Below are 16,460 nucleotides of genomic sequence, written 5' to 3' on the forward strand. Positions count from 1 at the left end.
TGTAAAACATCTATGATGTGGTACTAACTTGCCCTTATGAAGACAGCAATCTGATTCACTGTTGACCCTCCACTAATTAAATCTGGTTTTGCCTTGTCCTCAGCCACTGAGTTGTGATGTCTCCTGAAAGAGGTTCTTCTCAAAGCATCTGTATCACATATTGAAAGTGAATCGCTGAAATAATCACCGAGTTGTGGTCCATAAAATCCCTAGAGAGAGAAAGATAGGGAAAGTAAATTTGGGGTCACTGTGTTTCAACAAGGTGAATGCACTTCTATGAGAAGAAAAAAGGCAAGACTATGTGCAGAGAGAAGACTTTTAAACCCCTGGGTCTGTAGCCAGAGAAAGGAAGAGGAGTGACTGCCATTCTAAGTAACCTAAGGTCTTTGCATTTTAAAACTGAGCCATACATACTAATAGGAGAGTCGGATCGTAAGGTTCCAGTGGGATTGAGTCATTTTATGATCAGGTCATTTCCTTTAACAACGTGAACAGAAAAGAAAAAAAAAAAATAGAACGTGAAAAATGGCCTCCTTTTTTACATTTCCACATAGGTGATCTCCATACCAGGAGATGAACTTGAACTTGGTTGGGCGGGAGACGGACCTGGTTGGGCGGGAGACTGGAGCCCCTCAGAGAATTTGGGATTCTTCCATTTTTACTGGGAGGGTTGGCAGGTATAACTTGTGTTGTTATGTGAGTCCATGAGAGCCTCCAGGGTTCTACCTCCCTGCCTCTCCGTGTGGTGGGGAGTCAGCCGCTCCCTCCGAAGCACGCGACTGGGGTCTGTGTGTGGCTTCCCCATGAGCAGTGGCTTGGAAGTGTCAAAGCATGAGAAGCATGCAGTCCAACAGCATGTGCTGCCTTCCTCTTCTCCACGGTTCTGCATGGGAAAGCTCAAGGCCCGGCTGCCTGCGTGCTCACATGGTCCCTTTTCTCCCCGCAGAACTCTCTGAAGGCTTCCAATCGGAAGAAGAAGAGAACAAGCTTTAAAAGAAAAGCCAGTAAAAGAGGAACGGAAGTAAGTGTTTGAGGCTGACAGTCCAGTGCAATACCTCCTCCTTTCCATAGCAGCCCCTGCCTGACTTGATGTGGCCGAGCTGACTTTTATGATCATTCTCCTGCCACTCTTCACCACACTGGAACCATGCTGGAATCCTGCCTTTTCCTTAGAAAAAAAAAAAAAAAATTATATATGTGTGCGTGTGTGTAGGTATGAAATACAGCCTTCTGCCACTTCAAAGTCAGAGCATTTGCACTCGTCTATGGAAGTGTTATTCCAAAGATGGTGAAGATAAGAGCTGTTGTTTCTAGAGTGCTTCAAATGTGTGGGATAAAATCAAGTCCATGGCTTAATTCTTGGGGGCAAGTTGTAGGTGGAGGTGCTTTCTCACTTGCTATGAGTAAGCCCTGTGAAAGAAGATGCAGTTGTGTCTTGTTTGCTTGTTTGCTTGGGGCAGAGGTACTAGTACTTTCTCACTGTCACTGCTTCAGGGTCATGGATCTGTGTCTCAGTAGTGCTCTTTCTTTGTTCAGCAGGAAAACAAAGGGCGTCCTTTTGTGATAAAACCTATCTCTTCACCTCTCATGAAACCCTTGCTTGTGTTTGTGAACCCCAAGAGTGGAGGCAACCAGGTGAGTCATTTTGCGTGAGTTTCCCTTGGAAATGTAGGTGCTTTCTTGAAAACACAGTTTGCAGCACCGGTAAAAATAGTACCACCCAGGAACCCAAGCATTGGGGGACCACTGTTTTCTCCAGGAGGAGGCAGTCTTACAGATGAGAGGCCCAGGCAAAACCTAGAGATTCTAGGCTTTATTCCTCTACTTCCACATAAGGCCTTACCAAAGGTACTCAACAACTTAACAGCTACCATTTCCTCATAGATTTTCAAGGAACGTCATTCTACAATCTCTTTAATATGTTTCAGGTTCCTCAAGTCCTAGAATTAGGACATTCTTTTTGAACTTATCTTTCTATTATAATTTAGATCTGACTGCTTTTTCCCCTATTTTCCGAGGAAAGAGAAAGCAAAAATTGATTATCTGTGATAGTCATAAACAACAGACACCACCAAGGCTATCAAGAATAGATCCCACTTTTCCCAGCTTTCATGTGGTCTTTGCCCAAGTCCGACAGCATGATTAATGTCAGCCTCATTTGAGGATGAAGGAAGAGTCTTAGAAAAGTTATGTAAGGACATGTCTAAAGTACACAGCTCTCGAGAGGGTAGAAATTGTTCTAGAATCCAAGTCTTTGTCTCCTCATCTAATTCTCTTCCTGCTCCCTGGGGCTTCTTATCAACACGCTTTGATGGGCTCTGGTTTTCAGTTATTTTCACGTGAGATTGGATAATAAACTACTGCCTGTGTCCGTTAAGTGCACATTTTACATTGTGAGATAAGATTCTCTCAAGTTTCACGCTAAACAACTTACAACTGTTCAGTCATCCCCTATAAGGAGGGGAGTCATAGAATTAGAATTGATCCAAGGCAGTGTTCTTATTATGAAAGATCATGGGCATTTTCCAGGCTGGGTTAATTACAGTAAAGCTTCTTTCATGGGAGCTTGTAATTTAAAGGAAGTACGAGTCCCCTTTCCTTCCTTTCTTCAAAATTCTTAATAACTTGCTGTGTTAAAAGTCTTCTCCTGACATTGCAGAGACCAGGGGAGAGAAGTGTGTTGTAAGTAGAGAAGTAATCTCTTTTCAACAGCCTGTCCTTTGAGTTGCTGAGTGACGATCTTCATGTCGTAATGATGTTGATCCCAAAGCTCTCATTGGAGGAGGACCTGCAGAGGAGTTTCTCAGGAGTGAGGTTCAATTTGTCCTGAATCTTGCCCTCTTTCTAGGTCTGGTCTTGGGATAGCCTTCCTAGGGTAACTAACTCCATGATTCTCACCCTCTGTACCACATGCTAATTAATGTCAGGTATGTTTTATTTTATTGTGACTCTTTATAGAAAACACATTTATTAAATTATTTTCTCCAGGGCATTCAGAAAATTGTCCTCTGCCTTTGAGGAGGGGACAGTGTAGTTAAGATATAGCCTGTTCCCCATACAAAGTGAGGTAAGTCAGAAAGACAAATATCGTATGATATCACTTATATATGAAATCTAAATATGGCACAAATGAACCTACCTACACAATGGAAACAGACTCACAGACATGGAGAACAGACTTGTGGTTGCCAAGGGGGCGGGAGAGGGAGTGGGGACACACTGTCTGGGAGTTTGGGATTAGTAGATGCAAACTAATACATTTAGAACCAATAAACAACAAGGTCCTACTATATAGCACAGGGAACTATATCCAATCTCCTGGAATAGACCACGATGGAAAAGAATATTAAAAAAAGAATTTGTGTGTACACATACACATATATGTATAACTGCATCTCTTTGCTGTACAATGGAAGTTGGCACAACACTGTAAGTCAACTATATTTTAATTAAAAAATACAATGGAAAAAAAGGAATCCAAATGGGAAAAAAAGAAGTAAACCTGATAGAACATGATGGATGATAATATGAGAAAAAGAATATATGTATATATGTGTGCATGTGTGAGAGAGAGAGAGACTGGGTCACTTTGCTGTATAGCAGAAATTGGCACTACATTGTAAATCAACTATATTTTAATTAAAGAAAAAGATATAGACTGTTGCTGTTTCAATCTTTGTATAAATTATTAAAGACAGAGACTTCAGAGATGATCTAAGATTACGTCCCCTCTCACTAAACAGAAAACAGCTCAAGAAAGCTTAAGTGAGTTTTCTAGGGATATTGTTTGTTAACGGCACAGAAGGGGCACATGGGGAAAAAGAACCCCAGAAGCATTAACTCTATGTGAGTTCTAAACTGAGTGTATCAGATGGCAAGTGATGTGGCGTTTCAGAGGCAGGCGGCGACTTGGGAGTGATAGGGGGGTGGTGTCAGGGAAGTGGCTCAAGTGGGCAGTGGACCCGTATTCATGCACAGGAGGGAACGCTGGAATCATGCCCCTTTCCTTCTGTCTACTGTATCAAATCCCCCTTCACCCTTTATTGCTCAGTGGCATCTTCCTGAACAGTTGCTCAAAGTTGATCTCTCTGCCCACTGTTGCAATGAATGAGGTTTAATTGAAGGAGTGCTGGCTGCTCCGGTGGAGATGATTTGGGGTGATGCAAAAGCCCCAGCAAATGCAGTCCCTGCCCACGAACCTGCAGTCTAGATTTCCAGCAAGAGCAGGGCCCTGGGTCCTGGGGAGGTAGAGCCTTGAGGTACAGCTTTGGGCCTGAAGATCTTGGCTGTGATTTTGCTCTCCTAGGTGCAGAGATAGCGATTATTACTCAAGATCTTTTATGTCTCCACTGTGCTACAGCAGTCCTAATACACACCTGTATTATGTGAATTGTGACATAGGTGCCCTGTAGGTATCTTTACTCAATGATACGGGCTTTATAATGCCAGAGGAGGCCACGGTGGGGGGTGGGGGGGATTACTTTTTTTTTTTTTTTTAGCTGCACTCACAACTTATGACGTTCCCAGGCTAGGGACTGAATCCAAACCACAGCTGCAACCTACAGCACAGCACAGGAAATACCAGATCCTTAACCCACTGCACCACAGTGGAAACTCCTTTTTTTTTTTTTTTCTTTTCCCCCCAGGGGCTGCACCTTTGAACCTCTGATTTCTAGTACATGGCATATGGTAGTGAACAAATAATTGCTTAATAAGCAGTATGTATTGAAGAAGGGAGGTTATGATGAAGAGGATTCATTTTGAGCCCAGTATGGGGAAGAGAGCATACCTATTAAAGTTAGTAGAAATGTGGTGAAAGATTAGACGGAACCCATGGAGCAGTGTCTTCAAACTTGGCTGAGGGTTTTGGATTTATACAGTGAAACCTTGTTTTTTTGCTAAAGTTTTTCAGTTTTGAAAAAAAATTAAATAAAGGAATAATATGATGGAAGATGAATTAGGCACAGAGGTTATGTCTAAGTTAGGAGGCTAGTCAGTGAGCATCGATAGCATGAGGGGCAGCTCAAGGATGGATGGATTGGTGAGTGGATGAGTGGACAGGTGGACTAATGGATGGATGCCTGGATGAATGGGATACATAAAGGGAAGAAGAGCAGCAAGATATTCTACCTGATTATCTGGCAAGTGGCTTTGTTACTAATGGGTTTTCAGGAAAGGGAAGAATTATTTTGGGGAAGAGGGTGAAATGTGTTTGAGGAATTTGAGATCACAGTGAAGTGTTCAAACTTTAAAAATGGCCAGCTATTAGAAACAAAAGTCTTAGGAGTGCCTGTTGTGGCTCAGCAGTAATGAACCCCACTAGTATCCATGAGGACATGGGTTCGATCCCAGGCCTTGTTCGGTGGGTTAAAGATCTGGCATTGCCATGAGCAGCGGTGTAGGTCACAGACACAGCTCAGATCTGGTGTTGCTTTGGCTAAAGTACCATAGGCTGGTGGCTACAGCTCCGATTTAACCCCCAGCCTGGGAACTTCTGTATGCCCTAAAAAGACAAAAAAAGAAAAAAGAAAGAAAAGGCTTAATGACTTTGCTGTCATTTTATGCACTTTGGCTTGCAAATGCATGGCCCTTAATGATATTACCTCCAGAAGGTCTAGGATTCTCAGGCGTGTGACTAACCAAGACAAAATGAATATTACATAAATTTATATTTCTGTGTACCTCCTCTATTAATAGAACTCTCTACTAAGCTTAATAAATACACAGAACGATGTGAAATGTTGGGAAAACTGTAAAGAAATCCAAACATCCATGTACATTCAACTTGACCTCCAGCTACTAAATATATTTACGGTTCCTTCCCAGTCTTGGGATGGTACAGCTGTGACTCCCCCGATTGTGGTGAGCAGGGCCCCCGTCAGGGATGGTGGGGTTAGCCTTTCCGGAGCTGCAGCTGTAACACGCCCTTAACATTGCAGTTGAGGGGACATTCAGCTGTATGATGGGGAGTCAGGGCGTGAAGGAAACCATCCCTTTTGAGAAAAGAGGCAAAATCAAAGGAAGGGAGTTGCTCATTCCTGAGCTCCCTTGAATCTTCTTGCCTCCATGGCTTTGCCCTCCTCCTTTATTTTTCCTCTCTGACCCAAATGAACCACAGTTGAGACAAGGAGGCAAAGGAGAAAAAGCTATGGTAGTGAAGACAAGGCAAATGAACCCAAGGAAGGGGAAACTGGGGGTGACACACCCCCTCTTACCTGGAGTTTCTCCTTCTGGAACATTCTGTGCTCAAACAGTACATAGTGTGGTGTTCTGTATTTGAGAAGGGAGACCATTCACTTTAGTTTACCTCATAGGCAGATTTCAATTATGTTTGTTTGACTCACTCAGTCATGAGAACCTTTGAAATACCACTCCTCAGAATCCTTATCTGGAAATTTTAATTCTAAGAAAATTCAGGAAATTTTAGTTCAACATCAGTTGCTCAGTTCAGGTAAATACTATTTGCATAGGTGCCTCTTACTCCCTTCCTATAGTCCAGTGGCTTTCAAATTTTTGTGTAAACGAACCCCCCCCACACACACATACACACTTGTTGAAATATTCTACCCCATAAAATTGGATACGAGGGTCTTGGGTGAGGACAGTGGTTAGCGAACATCGAGGATGCTTCTCTTGTAGGTCTTTTGTAGGACACATTTAGGGAAATGTTATCAGAGCCATTTCAGGGTCTCTGAGATTCTCTGAGGCTTGCCTGAGGAGCACAGCAGTTGAGGGTTTGAGTTGAAAGTCTATTTCTTTTTGTTCAAAAAACAGCATCTCAGCTTATGGTCTTCCATCTCTTAGCTTGGAGGAGTGGTTCTCAACCCTCACTGCTTATCAGAATAACCCTGGCAGCTTTTAAAGGGTGATGTCTACTCCACCCCAAACTGAGAGCCTGTGAGGATAGGACTCTTAACTGGTCTAAGCTTCTAGATGATTTTCTGATCAGCCAGCATTGAGAATCATAGACTTTTTTCCCCATAAGCTTTAATGTGCATATGAGTCACTTGGGAATCCTGTTAAAATGCAGATTCTGATTCAGTGAGTCCAGGAGTGGCCCTGAGATCGTGCTTTTCTAGCAAAGCTCTCTCGTGGTGCTGTTGCTGCTGCATGGAAACCACACTGATTAGCCAGTTTCCTGCAATCAATAGAGAAATACCTTGTGGTCGCTGTTGTTAAATCCTGATTTTTGCCTTTTAAGAACTGATTTATTCTGCTCATCTGTATCGAGATGCAAAGCATTCCCCTCTTTTCTGATCTTAAAGCTTAGACTTCAAACTTACAAAAAAAAAAAAAAAAAAATCCCGAAAACAAAACAGAAAACCTGCTTTAGCGTCTGTTCTTGAAATAACTAGCCTATGTCGCCATCTGCTGGGAAGTAAAATGCCTATAGAGTTTAGCTGTGTGTTTTTGTTGTTGTTTGTTTTGGTTTGGTTTGGGGGTTTTTTTGTTTGTTTTTTTGTATAGCAGATAAATTTTAATGAATAATAATGTATATTTTAAGAAAAAAACAGAATAGTTCTCTGGTCTTAGAAGACGAAGACAGGAATAGGAAGATTTTTTCTTCAGTATCTTATGAAGGTTCAGAGATTTTCCAACACTTGGCAGGAATACATTGAGCTGATCACATATAGGGATCAGCTTTTATGTCCTATTTTTAAACAATCCCATCTTTTAAACAGATGCTTCCTGATGAATGCCTCTGCTTTCTAACCCTCTTAAGGTAGAGACAATACTGGGCGTTCTGCAAAGCTTTGGAGGTTGGCAGCACCGCTGTTATTGTGGGGGTCTGAATTATTTGGGGCATCAGGCACTGGAATTAGGGACTCCAATATCAATTTTGTCTTTTCATGTGGAAAAGAGGTTATATAGGAAAGACAAACTTTATTCCCTCATAAAGGGAACCGCTTTAGTATGGAAACCTGAGGGCTTGAGAAATAGGCCTGCACTCTTAACCTTCTCTCTGCTTTAACCTCAAAACTTAATATTTTTCTTGACTGCCGTAACCCATTAACATGTTGTTACTCGAATCTCGTGAACCCATCTGATGTCTCTCCATGTTTCCTGCTCTCACACCGTGTCTCCTGCACGTTCTGTCATGAATTACATCTTCCAGTGACGTGGATTATAAATTTATGGTTAAGCAGATGTTCCTTTTTTATTGAGCTATAGCTGATTTATGATGTGATATTAGTTTCAGGTGTACAACATGCTGATTCCATCGTTTTATAAATTATACTCCATTTAAAATTGTTCTAAAGGAGTTCCCGTCGTGGCTCAGTGGTTACCGAACCCGACTAGCATCCATGAGGACGTGGCTTCGATCTCTGGCTTCGATCAGTGGGTTAAGGAGCTGGCATTGCCGTGAGCTGTGGTGTAGGTTGCAGACGCGGTTCGGATCCCAAGTTGCTGTGGCTCTGGCCTTGGCCAGCAGCTACAGCTCTGATTGGAGCCCTAGCCTGGGAATCTCCATATGCCGCAGGTGCGGCCCCAAAAGACAAAAAAATAAAAATAAAAATAAAGTTGTTATAAAATATTGGCTCTCTTCCCTGTGAGCAGGTGTTCTGACTGCTAACATTATTCTAGCTAGCCAGTCCCGAGGGTTCCGGAGTCCAGACCTTGGGTGCTCACGCTGCTCAGTGGGAAACCCAGGGCCCAGGTGTGCGGAGTTCCCAGGGAGCTTATCAGCAGGTTATAGGAGGAAGGAGTGTTTGGTCTGTGGACAGGCTCATCCTAAGTTCACACCCTCATCTGTGGACAGGCTTCTCCAGCCTGGGAGCCCACCTCCTAAATCAGAGCAGGGAAATTCAACCAAGAAGGAGGAATGAAAAAGAGTAATTAACTTCCAATCTTAGTCTGCAAACTACTTCTAAATACTTGAACAAACAACCTCAATGAACGTGTTATTTTCTGTGATGCTCAACCTAGGGATAAATCAAATCCATCAATTTTTAACCTAATTTTTTCGTTGAAGTATAGTTGATTTACAATGATGGGTGAATGTTTTTGGTGTACAGCAGTGTGAGTCACACACACACATGCACACATACTTTTTCATACTCTTTTCCATTATGGTTTATTATAGGATATTGAATATAGTTCCTTGTGTTATACAGTAGAACTTTGTTGTTTATTTTATATATATATATACACACACAAACTTTTTCATTTTCTTTTCCATTATAGTTTATTATAGGATACTGAGTATAGTTTCCTGTGTTATACAGTAGTTTATTTTATATACAGTAGGTTGTTTATTTTATATACGTAGTTTCTGTTAATCACAATCTCCTAATTTATCTCTCCCCTTTGCTATTTGGTAACTGCACGTTTGTTTGCTATGTCTATGAGTCTGTTTCTGTTTTGTAAATTTAATTTTCTTATCATATATATATTTTTTCTTTTAGGGCCACACCCTCAGCATGTGGAGGTTCCTAGGCTAGGGATCCACCTGGAGCTACACCTGCCTGCCTACACCAGAGCCACAGCAACACAGGATCTGAGCCGCATCTGTGACCTACAGCACAGCTCACAGCAACCCTGGATCCTTAACCCACTGATCGAGGCCAGGGATTGAAACCACGTCCTCATGGATGCTAGTGAGGTTTGTTTTTGCTCAGCCCTGATAGGAACTCTTTTTTTTTTTTTTTTGGTCTTTTTAGGGCCACACCTGCAGCATATGGAGGTAAGGCTAGGGGTCCAATTGGAACTGTAGCTGTTGGCTGTTGCCAGAGCCACTGCAGGGTGGGATCTGAGCTGCATCTGTGACGTACACCACAGCTCATGGCAACGCCAGATCCTTAACCTACTGATGGAGGTCAGGGATTGAACCTGAGTCCTCATGGATGCTAGTCAGGTTCACTAACCACTGAGCCATGGCGGGAACTCCTTTTTTTTCCCATTTTTTAAAAACCATATCTTAGGTTCCACATGTAAGTGATATCATATGATATTTGTCTTCTCTCTGGCTTACTTCACTTGGCATGATAATCTGTGGGTCCATCCATGTAGGTGCAAATGGCATTGTCTTTCTGTTTAGTGGCTGAGTGATATTCCATTGTATATGTGTACCGCATCTTCCTTATTTAGCCATCTGTTGATGTGCATTTAGGTGGCCTCTATGTCTTGCTATTGCAAATCATGCTGCCATGAACAATGGGGGTGCATCTATCTTTTCTAATTATGGTTTTCCCTGGATATAGGCCCAGGAGTGGGATTGCTAGATCATATGCTACTCTGTTTTTAATTTTTTAAGGAATCTCTGTACTGTTCTCCATAGTGTTTGTACCAGTTTACGTTCCCACCTTTTCTCCACATCCTCTCTGGCATTTATTATTTGTAGACTTTTGGATGATAGCTGCTCTGACTGTTATAAGGTGATACATCATTGTGATTTTCATTGCGTTTCTCTCATAAGCAGTGATGTGGAAGCATCTTGCCCTGTACCTGTTCCAAATTCTCCACCCCTTAATACCATCACATTGAGGGTGAAATTTTGAGGAACAGACATCAATGCATAGCAGTGGCTAAACCAAGCCATCTAATAATCCCTTTGATAGGTCTACAGCCTGGAGGTCTAGCTCTTTAATCTGTGGTCAGACTGATGTATCAAAACATAAGTGCAGTTCCCCTGAGGAAAACACTTCAGTGGCTCTCATTTCCTGCCAAACAAAGCCTGAGCTCCTTAGCCTACATGCCTTAATCTGCAGCTCCCTTGGGCAGTTTCACCTCCCACCACCCCTGCCTCATGGTCGAAAGAGTGGGAGGAATATACATTTTCCATGGCATGTCTTGGCTTGTCACACATCTGGTGCCTTTACCCTAGAACTTGTTCCTCCACTCTATGTAAAAGGAAATAGTTAACTCGACTCATCTTTCAAGACGAAGTTCAAGTATCACATAAATAGGAAGCCTTCATCTAATCCCCACAGTTGGGCTTAAGAGTATCTCCTCCAGCCACTCATACTTCTTAATAGGCATCTTCATCCCAGCATTTACCATTTTAGTGAACTGACTTATTCTGTGTGGGTCTCCATCTGAGCTTCTGAGAGTGTGCATGGGCACAGAATCGGAGACTAATACGGGTTTGTTGAATAAATCAGGTATTCCTTTGGGATTGTTTGGGTTACGAGATTTCTTAACCTCTTCCTCCCATTGTTATCTTCCTCAGGGTTTTCTTGTTGTCTGGACAGATCTTTTCATGGTCTAGATAATACCTCCATGGTATAAAACCAAGGCTTTGGTGACAGAGTACTGAGCCCTGCATGAGAGTTACAAGGCTTTGATGGCGATTCGTATGCCGTTTGAACTGACCCATTCTCAATTCTCTGTACACCCCCATCATGTTTTGTTTTTTTTAATGAAGATTGCAGAGAGCTAGCCTTGAGAACAGGATCTTCCCTGTCTTGTCCATCTCTCTGTTTCCTCACCTAAACCCATGTGTAGCGTGGAGTAGAGGTGGAGGAATCCCGTTCATTTCCCTCTAGAACTGGCTGCCTATTTTCTTGGAAGTTGTTGTATCCTGCCCCACCCTGTTCCCCAACACCTGGAGCTGGAGAGAACAGTGTTTTATCATTCCATAGGAGTACTCAGTCTCACAGTCCTAAAAAGCTCTGTGGTCAGTGAGGCATTACATCTACAACCACATGTAGGAGAACTCTGTCCATAATATATTAGAGTTGATGTCTAAGCTGTGGGGGTTTTTTTTGTTTGTTTGTTTTGTTTTTTAAGGCCGTACCCAGAGCATATGGAAGTTCCTAGGCTAGGGGTCAAATCAAAGCTACTGCTGCCAGCCTACACCACAGCCACAGCCACGCCAGATTCTTAACCCATCAAGCGAGGCCAGGGATTGAACCTGTGTCCTCATGGATACTAGTCGGATTTGTTTCCACTGCACCACAACGGCAACTCCCTAAGCTGTGTTTTCATTGAGAAAAAACTAAAAAAAATCTCTTGCACGGAAGTTCAGCTTTTAGAAGACATATAGCATGTGATAACTACGGGAGTGTTGGAACTTGTCAGTGAATGACAATTGTGCACATGATGGAACAGATTTCATCTCATCAGTGAGAAAGAAAGAAATTACTCTTTTCACGGTGAATTAGTGTTTGTCAAATCATTCAGTTCTTTGGAATACATTACCTCTGTTTAAGCCCCAAAGTTGCTTATCCAAGAGGTAGTAACAGAGTTAATAGAACTGACTTGAATGGGTTAGACCTCTTTTCCCAGCCCACCAAGATTGATTTAAAACAATGCAATACTGAAGTTCCCACTGTAGCTCAACAGTAACAAACCCAACCTAGTATCCATGAGGATGCGGGTTTGATCCCTGGCCTTACTTAGTGGATTAAGGGTCTGGTGTTGCCTAAGCTGTGGTGTACGCACAGATTCGGCTCAGATCCCAAGTTGCTATAGGCCGGCAGCTACAGCTCCTATTCAACCCCTAGCTTGGGAACTTCCATATGCCTGCCATAGGTGTGCTGCCCCCGCCCCCAAAAAGACGTAAAACAATGCAATACTTTCACTCAAACACTTACTGTTTTAGCTAATGAACATATTTTGGAAATATGACTTTTTTTTTTTTTTGGCTTTTTAGAGCTGCACCTGCAGCATATGGAGGTTCCCAGGCTAGGCGCTGAGCTGCCAGCCTATGCCACAGCCACAGCAACACCACAGCTTAGGCAACGCCAGATCCTTAATCCACTGAGTGAAGCCAGGGATTGAACCCAAGTCCTCCTGGATACTGCTAGTTATACTACTCATTACCACTGAGCCACAATGGAAACTCTGAAATACTACTTTTAAAAGAGAAATTATTTCATGAATGTAAACTCTAATAGGGCAGCCTTGTATGGTTATGTAGGCTATCCCTGCCCCTCTCCAGAGGGCATCCTTTCAATAGGCTGCTAGGTAAGTGGTACCTCCAAGACATGGGAGGTGCAAAACTTGCTAGCTTTAAAAAAATACCCCTTCCTCAAAAGATAAATGTAGATAATTAGGTGTTACACTAACACAAATTAAAAGTGACTGAAAAGCCAGAACGGTGTGGACACTCAAACCTTTTAGAGAAATTTGAAATTAAAAAAAAAAAAACATAAACCCCTCAATACTTTTTATTTTTTAAAGTGTTAATTACCTACTGTTAGAAGTGTAAGAGAAGCTAAAATTGAGACGTGCATTGTACCAGAGCCAAAGGTGACAAGGGGGGAGTAATTAACATTGATAATTCATATTGCTCTAGTAATCTAAAAATGAAAAATTAATTTTCTAGCAAGTCAGTTGGAAATTTATAAATTGGTCATTAACAGGATTTTTGTGTTACCCATTAAACATAAAAAAAAAAAAATCACTTGAAACAATCCCCAACTGACTTGATACCAAGGCCTGGTAGGGAAAGAAGAATGGTCTAGTATTTAGTTATTATTATGTCTCTAAATCTATGTCTGAATTTTATAGGAAGCAACATAGGTCATTTGGTGGAACTGAAGAATCAGTTGTAATAATTAAGGATGGAATGTTATTCCTAAATTTATAGCAAGCACATGATAAAGCAGAACTTTTAAATTATAGGTTTGGATGAAATGTGGAACAAAAGAACTATATTAGCCTCTGTAACCACTGGCATAACAATGTGATAATTATAAACTACACTTTAGCCCTCATACCCTCAAGGGTAAGTTAATGAATAGATTAACCAAGAGCAAAAAAGAGAGGGACTAATATTTACAGAGGCCTATTTTGTGCCACATGCTGTGCTGGATACGTAATTGTTACTAATTCACTTAATTCTCATAATCACCCTGGAGAATAGACATTGCCCTCTTTTACATGCTGAATTTCTGCTCACAGTCACCCAGTTAGAACACCCAAGTTAGCTCTGACTTAAATATCATGCTATTTCTACGATACTAGGATGACTGTCAAACACAGCATGTAGGTATACAAACTTAGGAATATTTGAAAGAAAGGGCACTTGTGATATCCTAGAGAGGGTCTGTAATTAAAAGCAACTGATCAAACATTATCTGCTCTGGTTGGTAATGACCTGAAATGAGGCGCCCTCCTCAGGTTTCAAGCTCTTTCGATACCGCTTAATAAAAAAAAATTCTTTCATTTCCTTTTTTGCTCAATTCACTTTAAGAAATGATTTCCAGAACTGCCTTGCATTTGCCATGATAGGTCCATAAATGTCACAATTACTTAAAACACTCTAAACATGGTTATGGGAGGGAGAAATAGAGAAATAGAGAAATTGATATAGACATGGAAATTGAGCAATGTCAAAGTAGTATTTGATAGCACTGACTAGAGAGAAATTGTAAGTAATGGGGAGCCTGTGATACTTTTGCTGTGCTTAAAACATTTATTTCAATAAAATTATACTTAGCTAATACTGTCCATACTTCATGTTCTGAAAAGACAGTCGTAATATGCACAATAAAGTAAAAATTAATGTTAAATGACATAGGTTGACTAATTACTTCCCTATGTGGATTTTCTTACATTAAATAATGATGGTAAAATCGAAGCAATATTAATCATTAAGCACTTACTGCGTGCCAGCCACTGTGATGTACTGCTCAACTATTACTGCATTTAATCTTTGCGATAAGTCTCTGAATTAGGCATTCTTAGCCCTGCATCAAAGAGAGGAGGGCTGAACTTAATGAAACTAAACAACTTGCTGAGGTACACAGTTTAAACAGAAACCTAATCTAGGCATTCAACCCGTGTCTCAATGGCCAAAGCCCGTGATCTTACCTACTACTCCAAATGCTTATAATTAGGTATTGTTTTCTAGAACAGGATATATTTTTGTTCTTTAAATGAGTAGCTACTATTTGGAAATTTCTTCCTATTATTGTCACTTCTTCTTTCCTTGTAGGGAACCAAAGTCCTGCAGATGTTCATGTGGTATCTGAATCCACGGCAAGTCTTTGATCTGTCTCAGGAAGGGCCAAAAGATGCGTAAGTCCGGAAATACGCTCTGTGGTTTGTCCTCTGTCAGGCATCCGAGAAGGACTTTCCGCTTAGGAGTCAAGCTTCCGTTTTTGACAACCTCGTGAAGAATTTTCTGGCCGTCCACTTTCTACCTTCCTTTTCAAACCTCATCTCACGTTTCCCTCTTCACTGGGTAGTTCCCTTGAACACCTCTCTGCTGAGTTATTCGATCTTAGTGCGTGGGCGGCTTTGACACATGTAACTGTCAATCCTGAGCAAGTTTGAATTCAGATGGGGGCCATCCTTTGCCTACGTAGGCGTGTACGACTCTGGAGATGGACACTAATGGGAATGTGAGTGTGTCTTTGTGGAGAAGGGCCGTATCTGTTTATGAATACGTTCATATATTGGGGTTAGAGGTTGTGTGTGTGCATCTGTGTCCATTTGGAAGTGATTGATTGACTGACTGATCTATGGATGCCTTTCCAGAGTGGGGGAGACATTTTAATTCCTTTTCAATCCCTTATCTGAGCCTCTCAGAAATTTTATCCTCTGCTTTTGTGGGAAGTGATGAAAATAATGTCTAGTTGTAAGTGATGTGTGTCCTGTATCTTCCCTTTGGAGGAGGAGTGTGGGTTGGGAAAGAGCAGGGACATTGCTGCTGTCGTCTGTTTCCTTTTTTAAAAAAACTTTTATTTATTTGTTTGTTAATTTTTTAATTTTTATTTTTTGGTTTTTTTATGTAATGATTTTTATTTTTATTTAATTTTTTATTGCTGTTTAGTTCGTTTACAATGTTGTGTTAGTTTTAGGAAACAGCAAAGTGATTCATATATATGTGTATATATATATTCTTTTTTAGATTCTTTTTCATCCTAGATTATTGCAACATATTGAATATAGTTCCCTGTGGTATACAGTAGGTCTTTGTTGCCTATCTATTTTATGTATAGTTGTACATGTTAATCCCAGCCTCCTCATCTATCCTCACCCCTTTTTCCCTTTGGTAAGTATGTTTTCTGTGTCTGTAAGTCTATGTTTGTTTCGTATATAAGTTAATTTGTATCATTAAAAAAAAAAAACCTCATCTGATAAGGTTGTTCATATGTCATCTGATAAACACTAGAATTTAAGGAATATTAATTCTTTTAAAATAAATAACTCTATCAGAGGCAAAGAAACACCAGCTCAGATAATTTCTAGAAAAATAATATTCCCTTATGAAGTAGAAAATTGTGTATTTGAAGCATGCAGTAAAACGTTAAAAATGAAAATTAATTTCTGTTGTCATTCTCTTAATCTAGGAACTTCTTTGCCGCTAGAGTTTGCTATAAGGCTTCTATATATATATATATATATTTTTTTTTTTTCTGTATTTGGCTGTTTTAAGGCAAATCTGCTACTCTGGCTTTTACCCTCTTACATGTTTACTTAAGACTTTTATCATTTTAGTTAGACTCCAGGTAGGTAATTCATAGATTACCATAAAGAACGTGGCAGGACAGGAACTCTTCAGAAAA

At 41.0% G+C, this 16,460-nt stretch overlaps 1 protein-coding gene across 2 annotated transcripts in view; it reads left to right on the plus strand.

Annotated features, from left to right (window-relative positions):
• DGKI (diacylglycerol kinase iota) overlaps nucleotides 1-16,460 on the plus strand; it is a 471,782-nt gene that overhangs the window by 247,899 nt on the left and 207,423 nt on the right. Inside the window, exons 9-11 of one of the 2 annotated variants that reach the window (XM_047763504.1) lie at nucleotides 947-1,021; nucleotides 1,537-1,635; nucleotides 14,885-14,967. In XM_047763504.1, the coding sequence (XP_047619460.1) occupies nucleotides 947-1,021; nucleotides 1,537-1,635; nucleotides 14,885-14,967 (257 nt within the window). The remainder of the gene's footprint in view (nucleotides 1-946; nucleotides 1,022-1,536; nucleotides 1,636-14,884; nucleotides 14,968-16,460) is intronic. The other variant, XM_047763505.1, reaches the window with a different exon arrangement.

Source organism: Phacochoerus africanus, chromosome 16, assembly GCF_016906955.1.
Source record: "Phacochoerus africanus isolate WHEZ1 chromosome 16, ROS_Pafr_v1, whole genome shotgun sequence".
Taxonomy (NCBI): Eukaryota; Metazoa; Chordata; class Mammalia; order Artiodactyla; family Suidae; genus Phacochoerus; species Phacochoerus africanus.